General features: G+C 40.3%; 1 protein-coding gene across 3 annotated transcripts; it reads right to left on the bottom strand.

Moving 5' to 3' along the window:
- Nucleotides 1–638: 638 nt before the first annotated feature.
- LOC117831665 (bone morphogenetic protein 1-like) lies at nucleotides 639–14,623 on the bottom strand. Of its 3 annotated transcripts, none has more exons than XM_034710464.1 (20): nucleotides 14,561–14,623; nucleotides 10,527–10,637; nucleotides 10,271–10,414; nucleotides 10,045–10,162; nucleotides 9,133–9,311; nucleotides 8,933–9,038; nucleotides 7,714–7,838; nucleotides 7,075–7,190; nucleotides 5,947–6,049; nucleotides 5,705–5,821; nucleotides 5,432–5,577; nucleotides 5,110–5,305; nucleotides 4,897–5,022; nucleotides 3,305–3,468; nucleotides 3,008–3,188; nucleotides 2,491–2,616; nucleotides 1,935–2,062; nucleotides 1,621–1,834; nucleotides 1,199–1,449; nucleotides 639–1,108 (listed from the first exon to the last, which is right to left on the bottom strand). In XM_034710464.1, exons 2-20 carry the CDS (start codon nucleotides 10,591–10,593, stop codon nucleotides 974–976), a joined length of 2,742 nt encoding a protein of 913 aa, XP_034566355.1. In that variant the 5' UTR covers nucleotides 10,594–10,637; nucleotides 14,561–14,623; the 3' UTR covers nucleotides 639–973. The 3 variants fall into 3 exon arrangements, with proteins under 3 accessions (XP_034566355.1, XP_034566353.1, XP_034566354.1); XM_034710462.1 differs by lacking the exon at nucleotides 14,561–14,623 and adding an exon at nucleotides 13,920–14,528; XM_034710463.1 differs by lacking the exon at nucleotides 14,561–14,623 and adding an exon at nucleotides 13,920–14,528 and having other exon boundaries at nucleotides 3,305–3,465.
- Between the last annotated feature and the right edge of the window lie 728 nt (nucleotides 14,624–15,351).

Genomic DNA, 15,351 nt, shown 5'->3' with positions numbered 1-15,351 from the left:
CATAAAGTTGCATAATTGGGGGTGGCGCTTAATTGACTGACGGGCGTGCTCAAAGTAGCTGTTTACCAGAAGGCCAAAAGCCCGCCTCAACTCCACCTCTTTGTTTTAGTCTCGGTTGACTAAAAGTAAGCTCAGTTCTTTATTTGTAAAATGTTTACAGGGGCGCTTTTTGATTTACTATGTATCACTAAACTATGGATTAGACTTATGCATAAGTAAGCATTATTAGGGGAGTGGCTGATTTGACTGACACATATTGTAGCTATTTGCCAAACAGGGAGGCTATGGCTTAATCTCAACCTCCTCTAGATTAGTCAGAAGTAAGATGGAATCCACATTTTAAATATGGTGATCTATTTTTGGGCTTCCTAACGCCTCTTCAGAAACCAAAGATTGACGTCACTGAGTCTACATCCATGTTTTGTAAAAAGTATGGGCGTTCTGCTCTATGCTGCTGTGGTGGAATATTAATGTTCTGCAAAGAAACAAAGTCCAAATGAGCCGAAGTTTAACACATTATTACTTGTTTTCCCCCAGGACCAATTTTCTTTGAGTGCATTCCTTCAAAGATGTAAACCAAACAAGTGCATTACATTCCTAAAGTGGTCAAACTTTTACTTTCAAACAGTAAAAAGAGACACAGATGATACTGATTTATAAAACAGCAAACGATATCACAATATATACATTTTGTACCTTTGACACAGTTCTAGAACGTAATGTGCGGCTGACACTACCCAAAATAATCACTGCAAGCTACTCCTCCTCTTTCATCCTATAAAGCTCTATAATAAAGCAGAGTCGAGGCACAGTCTCTCTGCACGGCTTCACTCTAACAGATGTGTATGAGAAGTATGTGGGTTGGTGTTTGTGGTGTGAATCCATGCACTCGCTTCATGCCTGGATGTGGGGTGTGTCCCTCTAAATGTTAGGGCTAAAGTCTTCATTTAGCTTTGGGATCGTCTTTAAAGAGTCACTTGCTTGTGTGTAACGTGTCCTGAAACTTTGTGCTTGTGTAGCGCACGTGAAAGCCTTTTTTATTGATGCTGTCGTCTGAGTGGAACTTCAAAACGATGGCGTCCCCTGCAGAGTAGACCTCCTCTGGTGCCTGAGAAAAGAGAAAGACAAAGAAGGTTTTCGAGAGATAATATAGTTTAGATGTTTGTTTTTTACAGAGGAGACATATCTTTAGCTTTACCCCAGATCCACAAAATCGTCCCAGCCTTGGAGACTTGACGTCAGCGCCGTCATACAGCTCCACATAATCGTACCCGCAGTCTGCCTCCTCCTCGATCTCAAACACTTGGAAGATGATCTCCACCCCGTACCCCTTCTCAGCAGAGACCACCCACAGGCAGTCGGAGCCACTGGGGTAGTTGTTATCTCCGAACTGGGCGTGAGAGTAGAGATCTTTTGTCTTGACCTCGGCTTTCAGGCTTCCTCCGCATTCTGGGAATTCACAACCACAAAATTAGAGGGTCAAAGAAAGTAACTCATAAAAGAAGGGAAAGAATTTAAACCTCTAGACACGGCAAACCAGTATTTAAAATATCACATTTTTACTGCTCTATTCTTTCTTATTTGGGGGTAGAAAAATTGCTCTTCGTTGCACTGCTCCACCTGCTCTGTAAGAGGCCTCAAAACCCCTCTTCTGCACCGAGTTGTCTGAGAAAAAACGCAGGTACAGTTTGTTGTCACTGGAGACGACAGGAGTGGGCTTTTTGGTGCCACAGAAGCGTCCCAGACTAGGGGCACGAGAGTCTCGTCCATCAAATATCTCCAGGTGATCATAGGCACACTCCAGGTGAGCTTCCATGTCGATCTCATTGAAAACCTGAGGGTCATTTACAAGATTGTAAGTAATCTGAAAAGACACTGACTGCTATAAGGCCTTTATTTAGGTCAAGAGAGAATTAAGTCAAACCAAACCATACCAGTTTGACACGATGGCCCGGGGTGGTGGACAGGTGCCAGGTGCAGGCCTTCTTGCTGGGATATCTATCAGGCCAGTTCGGGCTGCTTATCGTGCCTGACACAGTGTTTACAACATGATCACAGCCAGCTGAAAAACAACAAAAGACCATCTCAGAGCCAAACAATAAAAGTGGAGTCACATCATTTCCTGTTTCTTGACATAAACACCCTCTGCAGTGTTTTCCTTGGATCAGGCTTCTATTAAAAGTGAAGGAAAAAGAAAGCAAAACTAAATCTTTCCACACACTGTGGGGATTTCCAACATCTGATCAGTTAACAGCCCATAAGTGGCTTTAAGTAGTTCTTTTGTAAACTACCCACACTTAGGTCTGTGGTGTGTATTTTACATGGGTGTAAAATTTAATTTAGACTGTAGCTGGTCAAAAGAAACCAGTCTATATGTGTGAGAGTGGGATCTAAATAAGAACTGTTATCCAGTTTTATTTCTTGTGGGCTGACCTTTCAAATGAACCAGCAGAGAAGACACAGAGACACTCTCAGAAACACACTCTGTACCTTCCTTGCAGTCATGTTTGTTATCGTGCAGCATGAAGCCACTGCGGCACTGACAGCTGTAGCTCCCAAAGGTGTTCACACATTCATGCTGGCAGCCTCCGTTTTCTTTGGAGCACTCATCGATATCTGTTGAAATGTTAAGAAAGCAAGAGATGTTGCAACAGGCTGCATGAGAAGGAGGATCTGCAGTGTTGTTAGATCTTAGTTCAAACAAGAAGCATGTTTCACATGAGGTTCCATTTTTTAAAACTTTAATTACTAACACATGAAAAATTAATCGACAAACAATACAACAAACTTTATACATTTTTTTTCAAAATTAGAAAAAGCTGAAGATTTCTCAATATAAATGACCCAGTTGTTATTTATATGTCAGAAGTTTTCGTCAGCCTCCTGTGTTGTTCGGATAAGATGATGGTTTTGCTCTTCTTACTGTGCTTCATGTGGAAAATATGTAGCAGCTCTTTAGCATCTCTTCCTTTAATATTTCTGAAACCGATGCCTCTTCATGACTCACCGGAGAAGAAGTGAGCCTTGAAGCCCCTCTTGGAGACGGTGTTGTCAGACTTGAACTCAATCCTCATGTTGTTCTGTTGGGAGGTGATGACCTCGGGTTTTTCTGCTCCACAAAACTTCCCATGAAGCTTTGAGTCTGAGCTTAACCCACTGCGCACCTCCACGTAATCATATTTACACACCTGATGGCACATGCCAGAAAATTGGACTTACTTCAAAGGAAATAAAAGGCGTGTGCAAGTGTCTTGAATATAGCATCCTATCTGACAAAAAGTCTGCATTATTGTCCTTAACTCACATCATTTCCTTCAGTCTCAAACACATCAAACACCAGAGTGATGCGGTACTGAATAGGTGCCACCATCTGCCACACACAGTTTTTGTTTGGAGGATATTCTTTGGGCCACCCTGGGGTGGTGAGGGACCCGTTCAGCTTAGTGATAAACCCACCACAGGCAGCTGCTGGAGGAGGAGAGCACTGATTTTAGTAGCAGAGGGGCAAGAAAAAACACACATATAACACTTATCAAATAACCCAAAATGCAAATAAAATGACTGTGATGAACACAGGGGGATACACTTACATTTACTGGAGAGATATAAAGTTCCTATTTGTATGCTAAGAGAAGTGATGCTGCTTTTTTTTACAACCCTGTCTGATCACTGGATCCAGGATGTCTAAAGGATTTCATTTTTTAGATGTTGTGTTAGAAAATGTATAAAGAAGCAGAGCTGAAATAGTCTATATAGACTTACAAAAGAAAATGTGCAATAATGCAGCACTGCCCTCTTGTGGTAGAAGAGAAAAAATAGTCATCTCACATTGAATGGATTCTGTGTTGAATGTAGAGTATGAATGTAAGTGTTGTAGTCTCTGATTCTTTGGGGCGCAAGTTGCAAATCTGTGCATGCCAAACATTACTGCAACAATTATCAACATCTGACTCTAAAGCATTTATAAGTACAGTGAATTGGCATGTTAGCAAAATATTAAGTACCTCTGAGCATAGTAACATTTAATATTTAACATTAAACATTCAAATATATATATATATATATATATATATATATATATATATATATATTAAGGTTAAAATTTAAGATTTAGCTTTTACATTTTAAAGCTGCTGTTGGTAGTCACAGAGTAAACATCTGTTCAGAGAGAGGGACTTTGAATGTCAACACTAACCCTCCCAACCAGATTTCCTCTTAGCCCCCCACACAGATCGGCGTGCACAATCATGATAGTGCCGGACTCATAACAAATTGGAGGACGTAGTAAGGGCCGCCCCTTAACCAATCAGGACAGAGGATTGGAGATTAGCTACGATTGGTCTGTCATAGCGGGAACGAGGGGAATAATAACATTGCTTGATACAAAGGCATTGGAAAACACAGAGATTTCACAATAGTCTCAAATTACTCCACTTACTGATGAGTACTGAGAGTGTTTGGTCTAATGAAATGATGCATTTACAGCAGCAGAGTAACACCGATTTTAAGTGAGCAAGAAAAAAGTTAGAGCGTCAAGGAAAGGTTCAAAGGTTTTGGGACACACACTTTTTTGCTCTGGCAGGCGGTTAGATGAGAAGCTTATTATTATGCTTGTTTGAAGGCATGATATGGAGCTAAAGCTAGCTGTCTCACACATTGACCAGAGACTGGGGGAAATGATAGATGCTTTCAATATATTGGCCAAGACAAGTTAGCTGTGCCTCATTGTTTCCAGTGTATGAGCTTAGCTAAGCTCACTAGCTAAATGCTGAAATTTTATGATCAATAAAATGTTTTGCCAACGGAACATGTTGCAGGCTCTGCTTCTACTTGAAGTAGTGAGACTGTAATGGCATCAGTACTATGTAAATGTGTGAAGTCGTCTTCTACACTCACTCTCACAGCTGCGTCTGTCAGCAGCCAGCTCAAATCCAGGGTCACAGGCACATCTGTAGCTTCCCAGCGTGTTCAGGCAGCGCTGCTGACAGTGACCGTTGTCCGGCCTCGAGCATTCATCCATTTCTGACAAAACAAAAAACACACAGATTTAAACCCAGAGTAGAAGGTATTTTCATTTCAGGCAGTTTACAACTGATATAACTTTATGACCTTTGAAAAAGTTGGCAGCAAACCCAGCTTTGTTGACAGATCCATCTGATACAAACTTCAGCCAGAGCTGGTTGGAGCTGCTTTTGATGTCATCAGGTTTGTCGTAGCCACAGAAACGTCCGAGGAGAGGGCTGCTCTCTGAACTGCCATCTCTCACTTCAACGTAGTCGTAAGCACAGGTGTCATGTCTCTCAATCTGTGGTGGATGTAAAGATATCTTACAGCAGATGACAGAATAGCTGTAGTTATGTATTCTCCCAGTCCTGCAATTTTCAAGGATGTATAAATATATATTTATCAATAGCAATAAAAGTGATCTCACATCAAACGATTGAAAGGAGAGGCCGACATCGAAACCCTCTTCCACTGTGATTTTCCAAACGCACACTTTGTTGGACTGGTAGTCATCAGGATAATTGGGGGACTGGATCTGGCCACTGTCCCGCCTCACCTCGCCCCCACATATTGCTGCAGAAAGAAACCATTACATTCAGTTTTCTACATCATGCTGTAAAGACAAATGTGAAATTTATAAAAGCTGCTGAAATGGCTGATAAATCTCAAATTCAAACCCCAGCTATCATCAGTGTTGTACCTTCATAGACGGCTGAAAAGCCTTTGCCCACCCAGTTACTGCTGCTTCTGAACTCGACCCACAGCTGACTGTCAGTCGAGGTGATCGCATCTGGAAGTGTGTCTCCACAAAAGCGACCTGCCAAAGCACATGCACAGATATTTGAACTGCACCAAGAAGGTGTATTAGAGGTTCCTGTTACACAACACTTCTGGATGACACTCAGTGCAAGGGGGAGCTCTATGGGAAATGAAGTAAAATACCTTTTAATGGAGCTTTTCTCCAGAACCCATCTCGAACCTCCACATGGTCGTACCAACATAAGTGACTCCTGAAGAGGTCTAAGGATGTGAAGTTCAACACAATCTGAAACAGAAGACACAGATTGAGAGAAGATTGATCTTTTCTTTTAATTAATGAGATTCCTCAAGTGACATTTTTCAAACACAAATGAAAACAACAGGTTTTTTTTTACAGTTTTAGGTTTAAAAGATGACATTTTCTACTGCATTAAAGATGCAGTGTGTAGAATTTAGAAATGAAGTATAATAATCATGAGTATGTTTAAATGAGTTTGTAATCACTTCCTTTTTGCTTTTGTTAACTTAGAATGAGCTATCTTTATCTACATAGGGGTAGGTCACCTTCCATGAAGGCCAACATCTTGAACCACCATGTTTCTACAGTAGAACAGAACATATTTTTTTATATTTAGTGAGGGTTGCATGAACTGCACCGGTAAGATGATGAATAAGAAAAGAGTGGTTGCTGTGCAAAAGGGAACTTGTATTGGTTGACTTTTTTGGGGGTGAAAACTTGACAAATGGAGGATCACACTTATCGTGCATCACAAGAGCTTCTTGCCCTCGAAGTCCACCGTATTTAGCAGAGGAGCGTTTCAGTCTAGAACCTGACCGATAGATTAAATATTCCCATTTCTACACACTGTACCTCTAAAGGTAGCCATGCACTCTAAAAATAACTGAATTATACCATTAGAGTTACTTAATATTACATTTTCTCTCTTGTGTTTTTTTTTATATTAAGCATGTGAGTATTGCATCAAAAACAGTTTCATTAATCTCATCAGAGGGTAAAAGAATAAACAGTGTTTCCCTTAACTGTCATGTACTCTACATAAAATGTAGATTGGATGATCTAAACACACCTTTGCATGAAGAATGTGATCAAAATGAAATGCAGAATTGATTTTAGAGTCTGATGTAATTGAAAGTAATTGTTTTAATTTCACATTTTAACATCCCTATAAAGTACTGGCATTGTTTATTCTTAGACAGTAATGATGTGAGTAAATGCTGGAATCCAAAAGGTCAGTCACTTGATAATTTAGGTTTCTTAATCAGCGCAACAAACTATTCTTCATCACTCACCTTCTCTCCTGGAGTCACAGAGATCCTCCACACACAGTGAGCGTACGCCGAGTATCCGTTGGGATATCCAGGAGATGAGAAGTTCCCTGAACTCTCCTGCAGGTTGTCCCCACACCCTTTGAAACGAAAACAAAGCAGCATCAGACAAACATGGTTATACAACAAAACACTTTTAATCAAGAAAAGCCCAGAACGACGAATAGAGGGGAGTAAAACAGTAGTTGATATTATCTTATGTTTTAGTTAGTAGTTCTGTTTAGTCTGGTTAAACTCAGAGGGTAAATCGTCCGCCTCAGATACAGAGGCTACAGTCCTCAATGTGGCAGCCCCAGTTTCGACTTCCACCTTAAGCACACTGCCTCATGTCAGATCCCTCATATCTCTCCTCATTGATTAACACTAGCTATACTGTATATCCTAACTCTCAATAAATCCATGAAAAACCCAAAATGTAATCCTTAAAAAAAAAAAAAATTAAGTTGTGGTTAACTTAAATTAAGTTCTTCATTTCACATTAACACAACAAGGTGCTCATCTTTCAAAAAGAGGTCAAGTACCTTTTGTTTATTTGAAGTTAATGATGCATAATCAAACAGATATGATCATTCAGTGCTTTCATTTTATTCTAATGCGTCTTACTTGCACACTTGTAGAGTTTGCGGGCTTGTGCAATGTCCCCTTCGCTGAGCCGCATCCTCTGTCCAATAGGCGGCCTGACTCCATTCACGTCATAACGGGGCAGGATGGTGTCTAAGAAGATGCCTCTATTTAAGATAAATCACAAACATGAGCAGTTCAGATCAAAGCATCAAATCATTCAAAAATCCGTCATCACAAGAGGCTTGATCTGGAAAAACAACTCTGAACCCCACTAATCATCCATGCTGAGGACGGGATTCTTTTTTGATCCACTCCTGTTCAACACCTTGATACTTTATTGATTCTGATAATCTCCCCCTGGGTTTTGAACTCCCTCTTGCACAGTTCCCATGGTGATGCGCCCATGAATGACAGGCATGTGCAAACAGAGCGCTCTGAATGAGGCCTTTTGCTGGTGCCAGGCGGCTCAGTGGAGCCCGCTCCTGAATGCCAGAGAAAAAGGCCACTCCAGCCCAAATTGTTCAACAAAGCCAGGGCTGCCAGGCCTTTATTTAGCTTGGCCTGCCTCCATGACCCAGACCGGCAGAGCAGTGATTGAGGTAAAATAGCAAAAGCTGAGAGAAAAAAACGCAACAGGGCAACAACATGCACGAGACAGAAATGAAAAGGAGACTAGTGTGAAACTATTCCTGTGACAATAAAGGATCAAATCCTTTTAGGTTTCTTATAGATCTTATTTAGCAGAGCTGAAGAGGGACAAACAGGAAGTCAGAGTAAAAGCTCAACAGATAATGCTGAATGAAAGTAGTCAATAGAGAGATTTTATCACGTGGTGTGGCTTGATGCTGGTTTCTCAGAATTCCTAGACTGCTGTTTTAAATACAGCCATCTGAGGTTTTATCATTTAAATATGTACCATGCATAAAACATCTGAAAATAAAGGAGTTCAGTCATTGATTAAGGATTTATAAGCAAGGTATTGGCCCTGTATGAAAAGCAGACGGGTACACTTCATTCCTCCAGTTCAAATAAACAGACTGGATGAACAGAGTGAATCATTAGGGCTCAACAATAAAGCTCTTAAGCAACACATGTAACCAATGGTGACCCCAACGGAGCTGTTTAATGGTCTGTTAATATAAACCAAAGTCGGACTGAAAACAAGCGTGAGTGCAAATGTAGGAAAGGAAATAAACGCGATGAAAACCTTCCACAAGTTAACAGTAGGAAAAGACATAAAACAGCAGCACATGCTAACCTGGAAAAAGTATTCCTTGCATAATGCATGATGCTTCCAAAGTCGTACACCTCCCCGAGTGAGTCCACCTCGTCTGGCTCCATCTTCAGGAAGTTATACTCCTGTCCTAGTCACATACACATGGTCACTGGACTCAATGAAAGGAGAAACATACGGAGTACACACTTATTCATGTTAACGCAAACTTCAGTGAACTGCACCTGGCTGAATGTTGTCTCTGATGATGCTCACGTGTTCATCACGGTCCGGGCGTGTGTGTTCATGCCAGAAGCCGATCACGTGGCCGAGTTCATGGACCACAATGCCAAACTTATCACAGTTCTTTCCTATAGATATGGCCTGAGGTCCTCCGCCTCTCCTGCCCACGTAAGAGCAACACCTGCAGGGGGGGACACAGTTTGGATCCACATCCTTGAGTACTTTACACAGAAAAACAGTGATTCTTTACTGCAGACCTATCTGATTACATGTTGTTTTAGGCTTTTTGTTTTCAGATGGCCAGATTTTAAAAAAATGGGAAGTGCCAAAGTGCAGGAAATGATCAATTCATAGGTCAGGTCATATGTTAGTCATATGTCAGTCATATCCATCCATTCAATGTTCTGTTTCATGTTAATTTGTCCTGCAAGGAGGCCAATAAGAATCTGTTGCCAAGAAATGTTTAAGGTGAGACAAGAACCTAAAGCTTTGTGTCGGAATCCAGCTCACCTTGTCCGTATTCTAGTTTGCATAACCACTGCACTATGTATTACCCCTTACTTATCCTCACCAGCTGAGACAACTAATAAATGTGCTTAAGAGCCTATAAATAAAAGAACGATATTTAATTAATCTGACAGCGCACTTGTTGTGAAATGTTTGGCGCTCTGCAGGTAGCAGATAAGTCCATATGTCACATACACAAACAAGCTTTCAAAATCTTCTTTCTTTGGCACCACATGACATGGAAATCACTGGATGCCTTGCGCAGCAGAAATAAAACATTATTTTGTTAAAAAACATCAGTTACAGTCTTGTTTCATGTATTTCCCTGTCCTCAAAGGCTGCAGGATTATCAAAATGAAAATTTGATAATTCATCTATCAACAAAACTTATTGTGTAGCCAACTCACCCACAGGGTCGGTAGGTGAACACAATGTAGCTTTCTTCAGTCGTCCTCTCAGTGAATGTTACACAGGTGTGTTTCTCCCAGTGACGCATGGCCTGACGGAAAATGGCCCGCTGACTGCCTAAAAGAAATAAAAGGTTGACCTGGTTTCAGACAGCCAAAACCTCACATGGAAACAACCAAACCTCTACTGTAAGGAGAATATGTTGTGTTTTCATCCAACACTCACCACTGAAATTCCCACTGATGACATACGGGATGATTCCCTCTGGCCACACTCGCTCGGGTCTGGAAGTGGCTGCTCTACGCAGACGACGAAGACTCCGCCTGTCTGCCACTCTCTGACTGCTGCCACTCTCAGTGGAGCTGTTACCTGTAAAAAGTACATTAAAAATCTGCATTGATTAGCTTAGCCTTTATTTGAAGTCACTTAACAGTCAGCAAGGATAATTCATAGGTTGGTGAATGTGTTTCTGCTTTGATACCTGAGTCGGTTTGGTTGGTCTGATCAGCATGTTGTGCACTATTGCCTCTGTGGACTTCTTTAAACATGCGGAGGTCATCTTCATCAAGAGCAATATCTCCCCAAAAGGCAGCTATGGCAAACACATGAACACACAGATAAACAATACATGAATATAAAATCACGTAAAAGATTACACATAGTTAGGATTAACTAATACAAGTCTAGATACCCACAAGTAGATGCTGCTACTCTGATAAACCTTTGTTCAGATTTATAGCACTCTACATTCAGTATTAGACTGAATTACAAGTGGACTGAGAATTGTTTACTTGAAGAATCTAAGTATTTAAAAAAAAAAAGACAACAACAACAAAAAACTGCACTCAGTTAGATGGGAAGAAATACCACTCACATATTTGATCATAGCTAGCAAGCATTTAGCTGGGGAAAACCGCTAGCCAGAGTGAGCGTGTATGTGGTGAAAATTTTCAAACAAATTCTAAGCATTTTACATTTAGCATTTTAAGAAAGTTAAATAGAAAAATGAAAAAATGAGACACTGAAAGGTATTCAGTTTTAGAATGTATGAGGTGCTTAAAGAAAACCTTTAGACTGAGACAAAGTAGCTGCTAACTAACCTGTACGTCTGCTAACTGTAGCTGAATGAGATCATATCAGTCATCTAACCTGACTCCTGGCTCTCACGTTTCCACAAAGAAAACACATTTCTTAAACTTGTAGAGACCCTTAATAAAGTTAAATTTAGATGGAAATCATGAAACTTCCCCTGTACCATAATCAAAAACCTGGAGCACAAACACAAAAAAGTACCACAACTAGCACACAATAGATCACACTCTTCAGGTCACTATATCATCCTGAGCTTTCTAAATTGAGGGTTAGTTGTATCCTTGAAACTTATTCTGAACTTCAGTGAAGCTGTATCCTGCATGCAGTGACCAAAAATGCATGATTATCTTTGTCTATGTGTGCATATCTCTGTCCTGAGAAGAGGCCTGAGCAGAGCTCCATGTGTCTGTTTGATCAGCAAACACACCTCCCAAATGCAGGGCTGTCTAACTGCTGAGTCATTTTACAGAAAGAAGATGTGACCTGAATACTTTACAGTATTGTGATCTCACTGTGCTGGACTTTGCAATGTTGTTGAATAACTGCTGAAACAGTGACCTACAGTACACTGGGCATTTTGTACTGAGCCATTGTTGCAGCAGAGTCACCTATAGATGTCTGAATAGTTGTGTTCCCCTAAAGTTACACAGCCTGGGTGTAGTTCAATAGGCATTGGAATGTTATTTATGAAATCAATAAAAGTTCGGTTGTTTTATCCTTGTGTTTTTGTATATGTCCTATGGCAAGCTGCTAAAAAATCTTAATCAAAATTCAAAATCCGTTCTTAGCAAGTGATGACTGGATGATAAAAAAGAACAGCCATAGCAGGAATGTTTACTTTCACAGAGACTCAGACTCTGTTTGGGTTTCTTTTTAAAAACAAGTGTCTTGACGTAAATAAGAAAGCCTGTAACTGCTGTCTCAAAACATATAATGATAATTTCAAGAACTGTTCTTGCTTGAGTGACACCAAAACTTCCTGATACCGAAATTAGGGTCTTCTGGCTTCAGTAACCAATAGACCAAACCACTCACTGAGTGGTTAACATTAAACTTGTGGGTGACAACACACACACATTTGTCCCACTTCCCTCTCCTCTGCGGGATTAACATGTTGTTTCCTTCATTATGACATTACTTCCTGTTTAAATCAGGATCTCATGTTGCTCTAGTCAAGCAGAACGGCTCTCTGGAGTTTTTCCCGTTTAATACCTCATTTAGCCGGGTGATGTAAGAGACTTTGAAAGTCCAAATGAAAAGACGTAGCGGGCCCTGTGTCCGCCTTTGAAGTGAATTCACTCATGCAAAGGGTGACTGTAAATGACTGTCACCCCTGCAGCGTGCACCCCATGCCCTGCAGCCAGAGGGATTTCACCGGCGTCCAGCCGAGGACTGCGCTGGCACGGCCTCAATGACCTCTAGTCTCCTGGCAACAGCTCGGAGGAGACGAGTGTTGTGTTTTGGAAGTTTGAGAAGTCACAAGTGAAAAGGGACCCCAACCAGCTGAGGGCCCTGAGGAACAAAAGTAATTGTTTGCCACATTAGATGTAGGAGTAAAATCAGTTACATTACTTTAAATAAGTACTTCAGAGGGCCTAGAAATTTGGCAATTTTAAGCTAATGCCTTTTATTAATACAGTGTTTTATTCAATTTATAGATAAATATGTTAGTATTTACTTATTTTAAATACTTCCAATTGAATCATCTTTCTTAAAAACAGAAGTGCAATGTCACTTAGTACATGTGAGAGTAAAATTGTGAGCTACTTGTACTTCACTTGTGCGGATCCATTTTCAGTCACATTACTCCTGTGACCCACTGTATGTCAGAGACAGACACTGCACATCTTAATCTACTGCTTTTAACTGACAGATGTGGTTTTAAAATAATACAGCTCATTAAATGTGAGGCATTTTTGATCTGCACCTCAAATAAACATATATTAATGCATACTTGATATTAATCTGATAGTTTAACACTATGGCGGATATTCTGTTGTCTTATTGGTGCTGACAGAATCACATAAACCAAAAAATCACAAGTCAATGTAACAGGTTTAATTTCTCTGTTAAATACAGAGACCTTCAAATGTAAATAAAGCTTGACAAAGCGATCATCAGTCATTTTGCAGACTTATTCTCCCTTCAGCATGTAACTTCATCTGTCTGATAAGACTTGAGCAGCTGCATCTACTTGCTTCCAAGACACTATCCTAACTCTTCTATATTTTTGGAGACAATATTGAACTTTTGACTTTAGTACACTGATTTTAAAAACTTGAGTTGGACTTGTTGGACTCAAAGGTCATGTTTAAACATACAAAACATGACCAGACTGTGAGATATGTTGTATAGCTCTCTTTTAATGCTTCAAATACATTTAGGTTATAGTTCTTTGAGCAAAACATAACACACATACATCTACTGTCAAAGTAGCTGTTTAAATTGTTCTGATGGAAGCTAATGTTAAAAAAGTAAGCTCTGTCTGTGTATTTATCTTTTCTCTTGTACCAGTATAACAAATCATAGTAAACAGGCAACAGAATGAACATTTTTCGGTGGCTTTTTGCTCATTTTTAATACATTTGTAGGTGCCATAAATAAATCAAAAATTACTATATTTTCATCTTCAGGAAGAAGTATTATTTAAGATGTGAAGCTTGCAGTCCTACAGTAATCATGGCCTAGAGGTGCTGTGGATATCAGCCCAGAATAAATTAAATACACCCTACAGGAAATGCTATGATCGATCAGATAAAAAATGAGGTAAAATTCACTGTACCAGCTTTACAGGGATCCTTGTAGTCGATTGCATCACCTTCGTTGGTAAAATTGTTGTCCAATAACTCCCAATCAGCAGCTAAGGAGAAGCGCAGACAGGCGCTCAACAGGTATATAAATAAAGGTGCGCCTTTCATGATCTCTGATCAAATGTCCTACAGAGGTAAGTTTAAAGAGCAGGAGTTGTCTTAGGAAATGAAACAGCGTGTAAAAGTTCCTCGACCAGATGCGGTGTGATTTTATGAAACACAGCGCTGTTTTCTGCAGCAGTGACTCTCTGACAGGAGCGAGAGCAGAGCGCACACAGTCCACAGCAGAGCACACATGCGTGAATCTGCTGCCAGAGAGGTACTTCACCTGCAGTACCAGGGGTTACACTCGTTTACATAATGTGTGACCTCATTCTTTCTCTTTAAATCGGACTTCTTTTTAGTTTTAAGATCATTCTGGATTACTTAGCGCGTGGTTTTGAAGTAGATGTGAAAATTCCAGCAAAGAATTGGACAAAAAAACGTGTTGGCTCTCCATTCAACAACTGAACAACAGTGGTGACTCATTAGACCACATGCAAGTCCACTCCAAGCGTTGCTCATAATGTGAAGATAGAGTAGAGACTAATTTAGGAGAGGAGGTTTTACATACCTACAGAGTGAAATGACTACTTTCTTCTGCTGTCCCCGAGCTCACCCAGGTCCACAGGGGTCCTTTGGACCTACATTTAAGCAGCTGTCTTTACATTGCCCATATAAATCTCATTCTACTAAAGCTAAATCCTGCTACTGATGTTTACTGCTACACAGTTGACTTGCAGTGATGGAAAAAGAGGAGTGTGCTCTATAGCTGTTTTTTTTTTTTTTTTTAATATGGGCACTACTGGAAAGGACAACTGCCATGTTTTTTTTTACTTTTTTGGGTGAAATGCCCAGCTACTGCCACTTCAGCTTAACTGGTTTTGTGTCCCAGTATCTCATAATGTAGGATGCCCCTGTTGCTGCAAGTCTTTTTTTAGTCTGATGTAACTTACAGGAATCAAAGCTGCCTGTATTTTTAGTCAAACGTTGGTTCTGTGCATTTTAATGGTGGAAAATAAAGCCCAAACTATATGCCCTCCAGGTGGAATAGCAAGTTGAACACATTCGTTTTCGGCGTAGGGCAATTACAACTCAACAGTTTCTATACATGAGTAAATAATCTGCAAACAACACATAGTTATTAGCTGTTGGTATTATTTTATTTTAGATCTGTACATGGTTTTGTTAACCACTGGAGTTTCAGACTTAAACTTTATGGCAGAAAACAGTCCCTCCCTGTGAAACCTTAAAGCTGCAGTTGGTAGGATTGGGGTAAAAAAACGGCTTATTTTGTGCTGTGTTAGGCAAAAAAGTCATAAAACTCATCAATAAATGAGGTATTTTGAAATTATGGCGAGGTGT

Source organism: Notolabrus celidotus, chromosome 19 (genome assembly GCF_009762535.1).
Source record: "Notolabrus celidotus isolate fNotCel1 chromosome 19, fNotCel1.pri, whole genome shotgun sequence".
Classification (NCBI taxonomy): Eukaryota; Metazoa; Chordata; class Actinopteri; order Labriformes; family Labridae; genus Notolabrus; species Notolabrus celidotus.
This window is presented reverse-complemented; position numbering and strand designations above follow the sequence as displayed.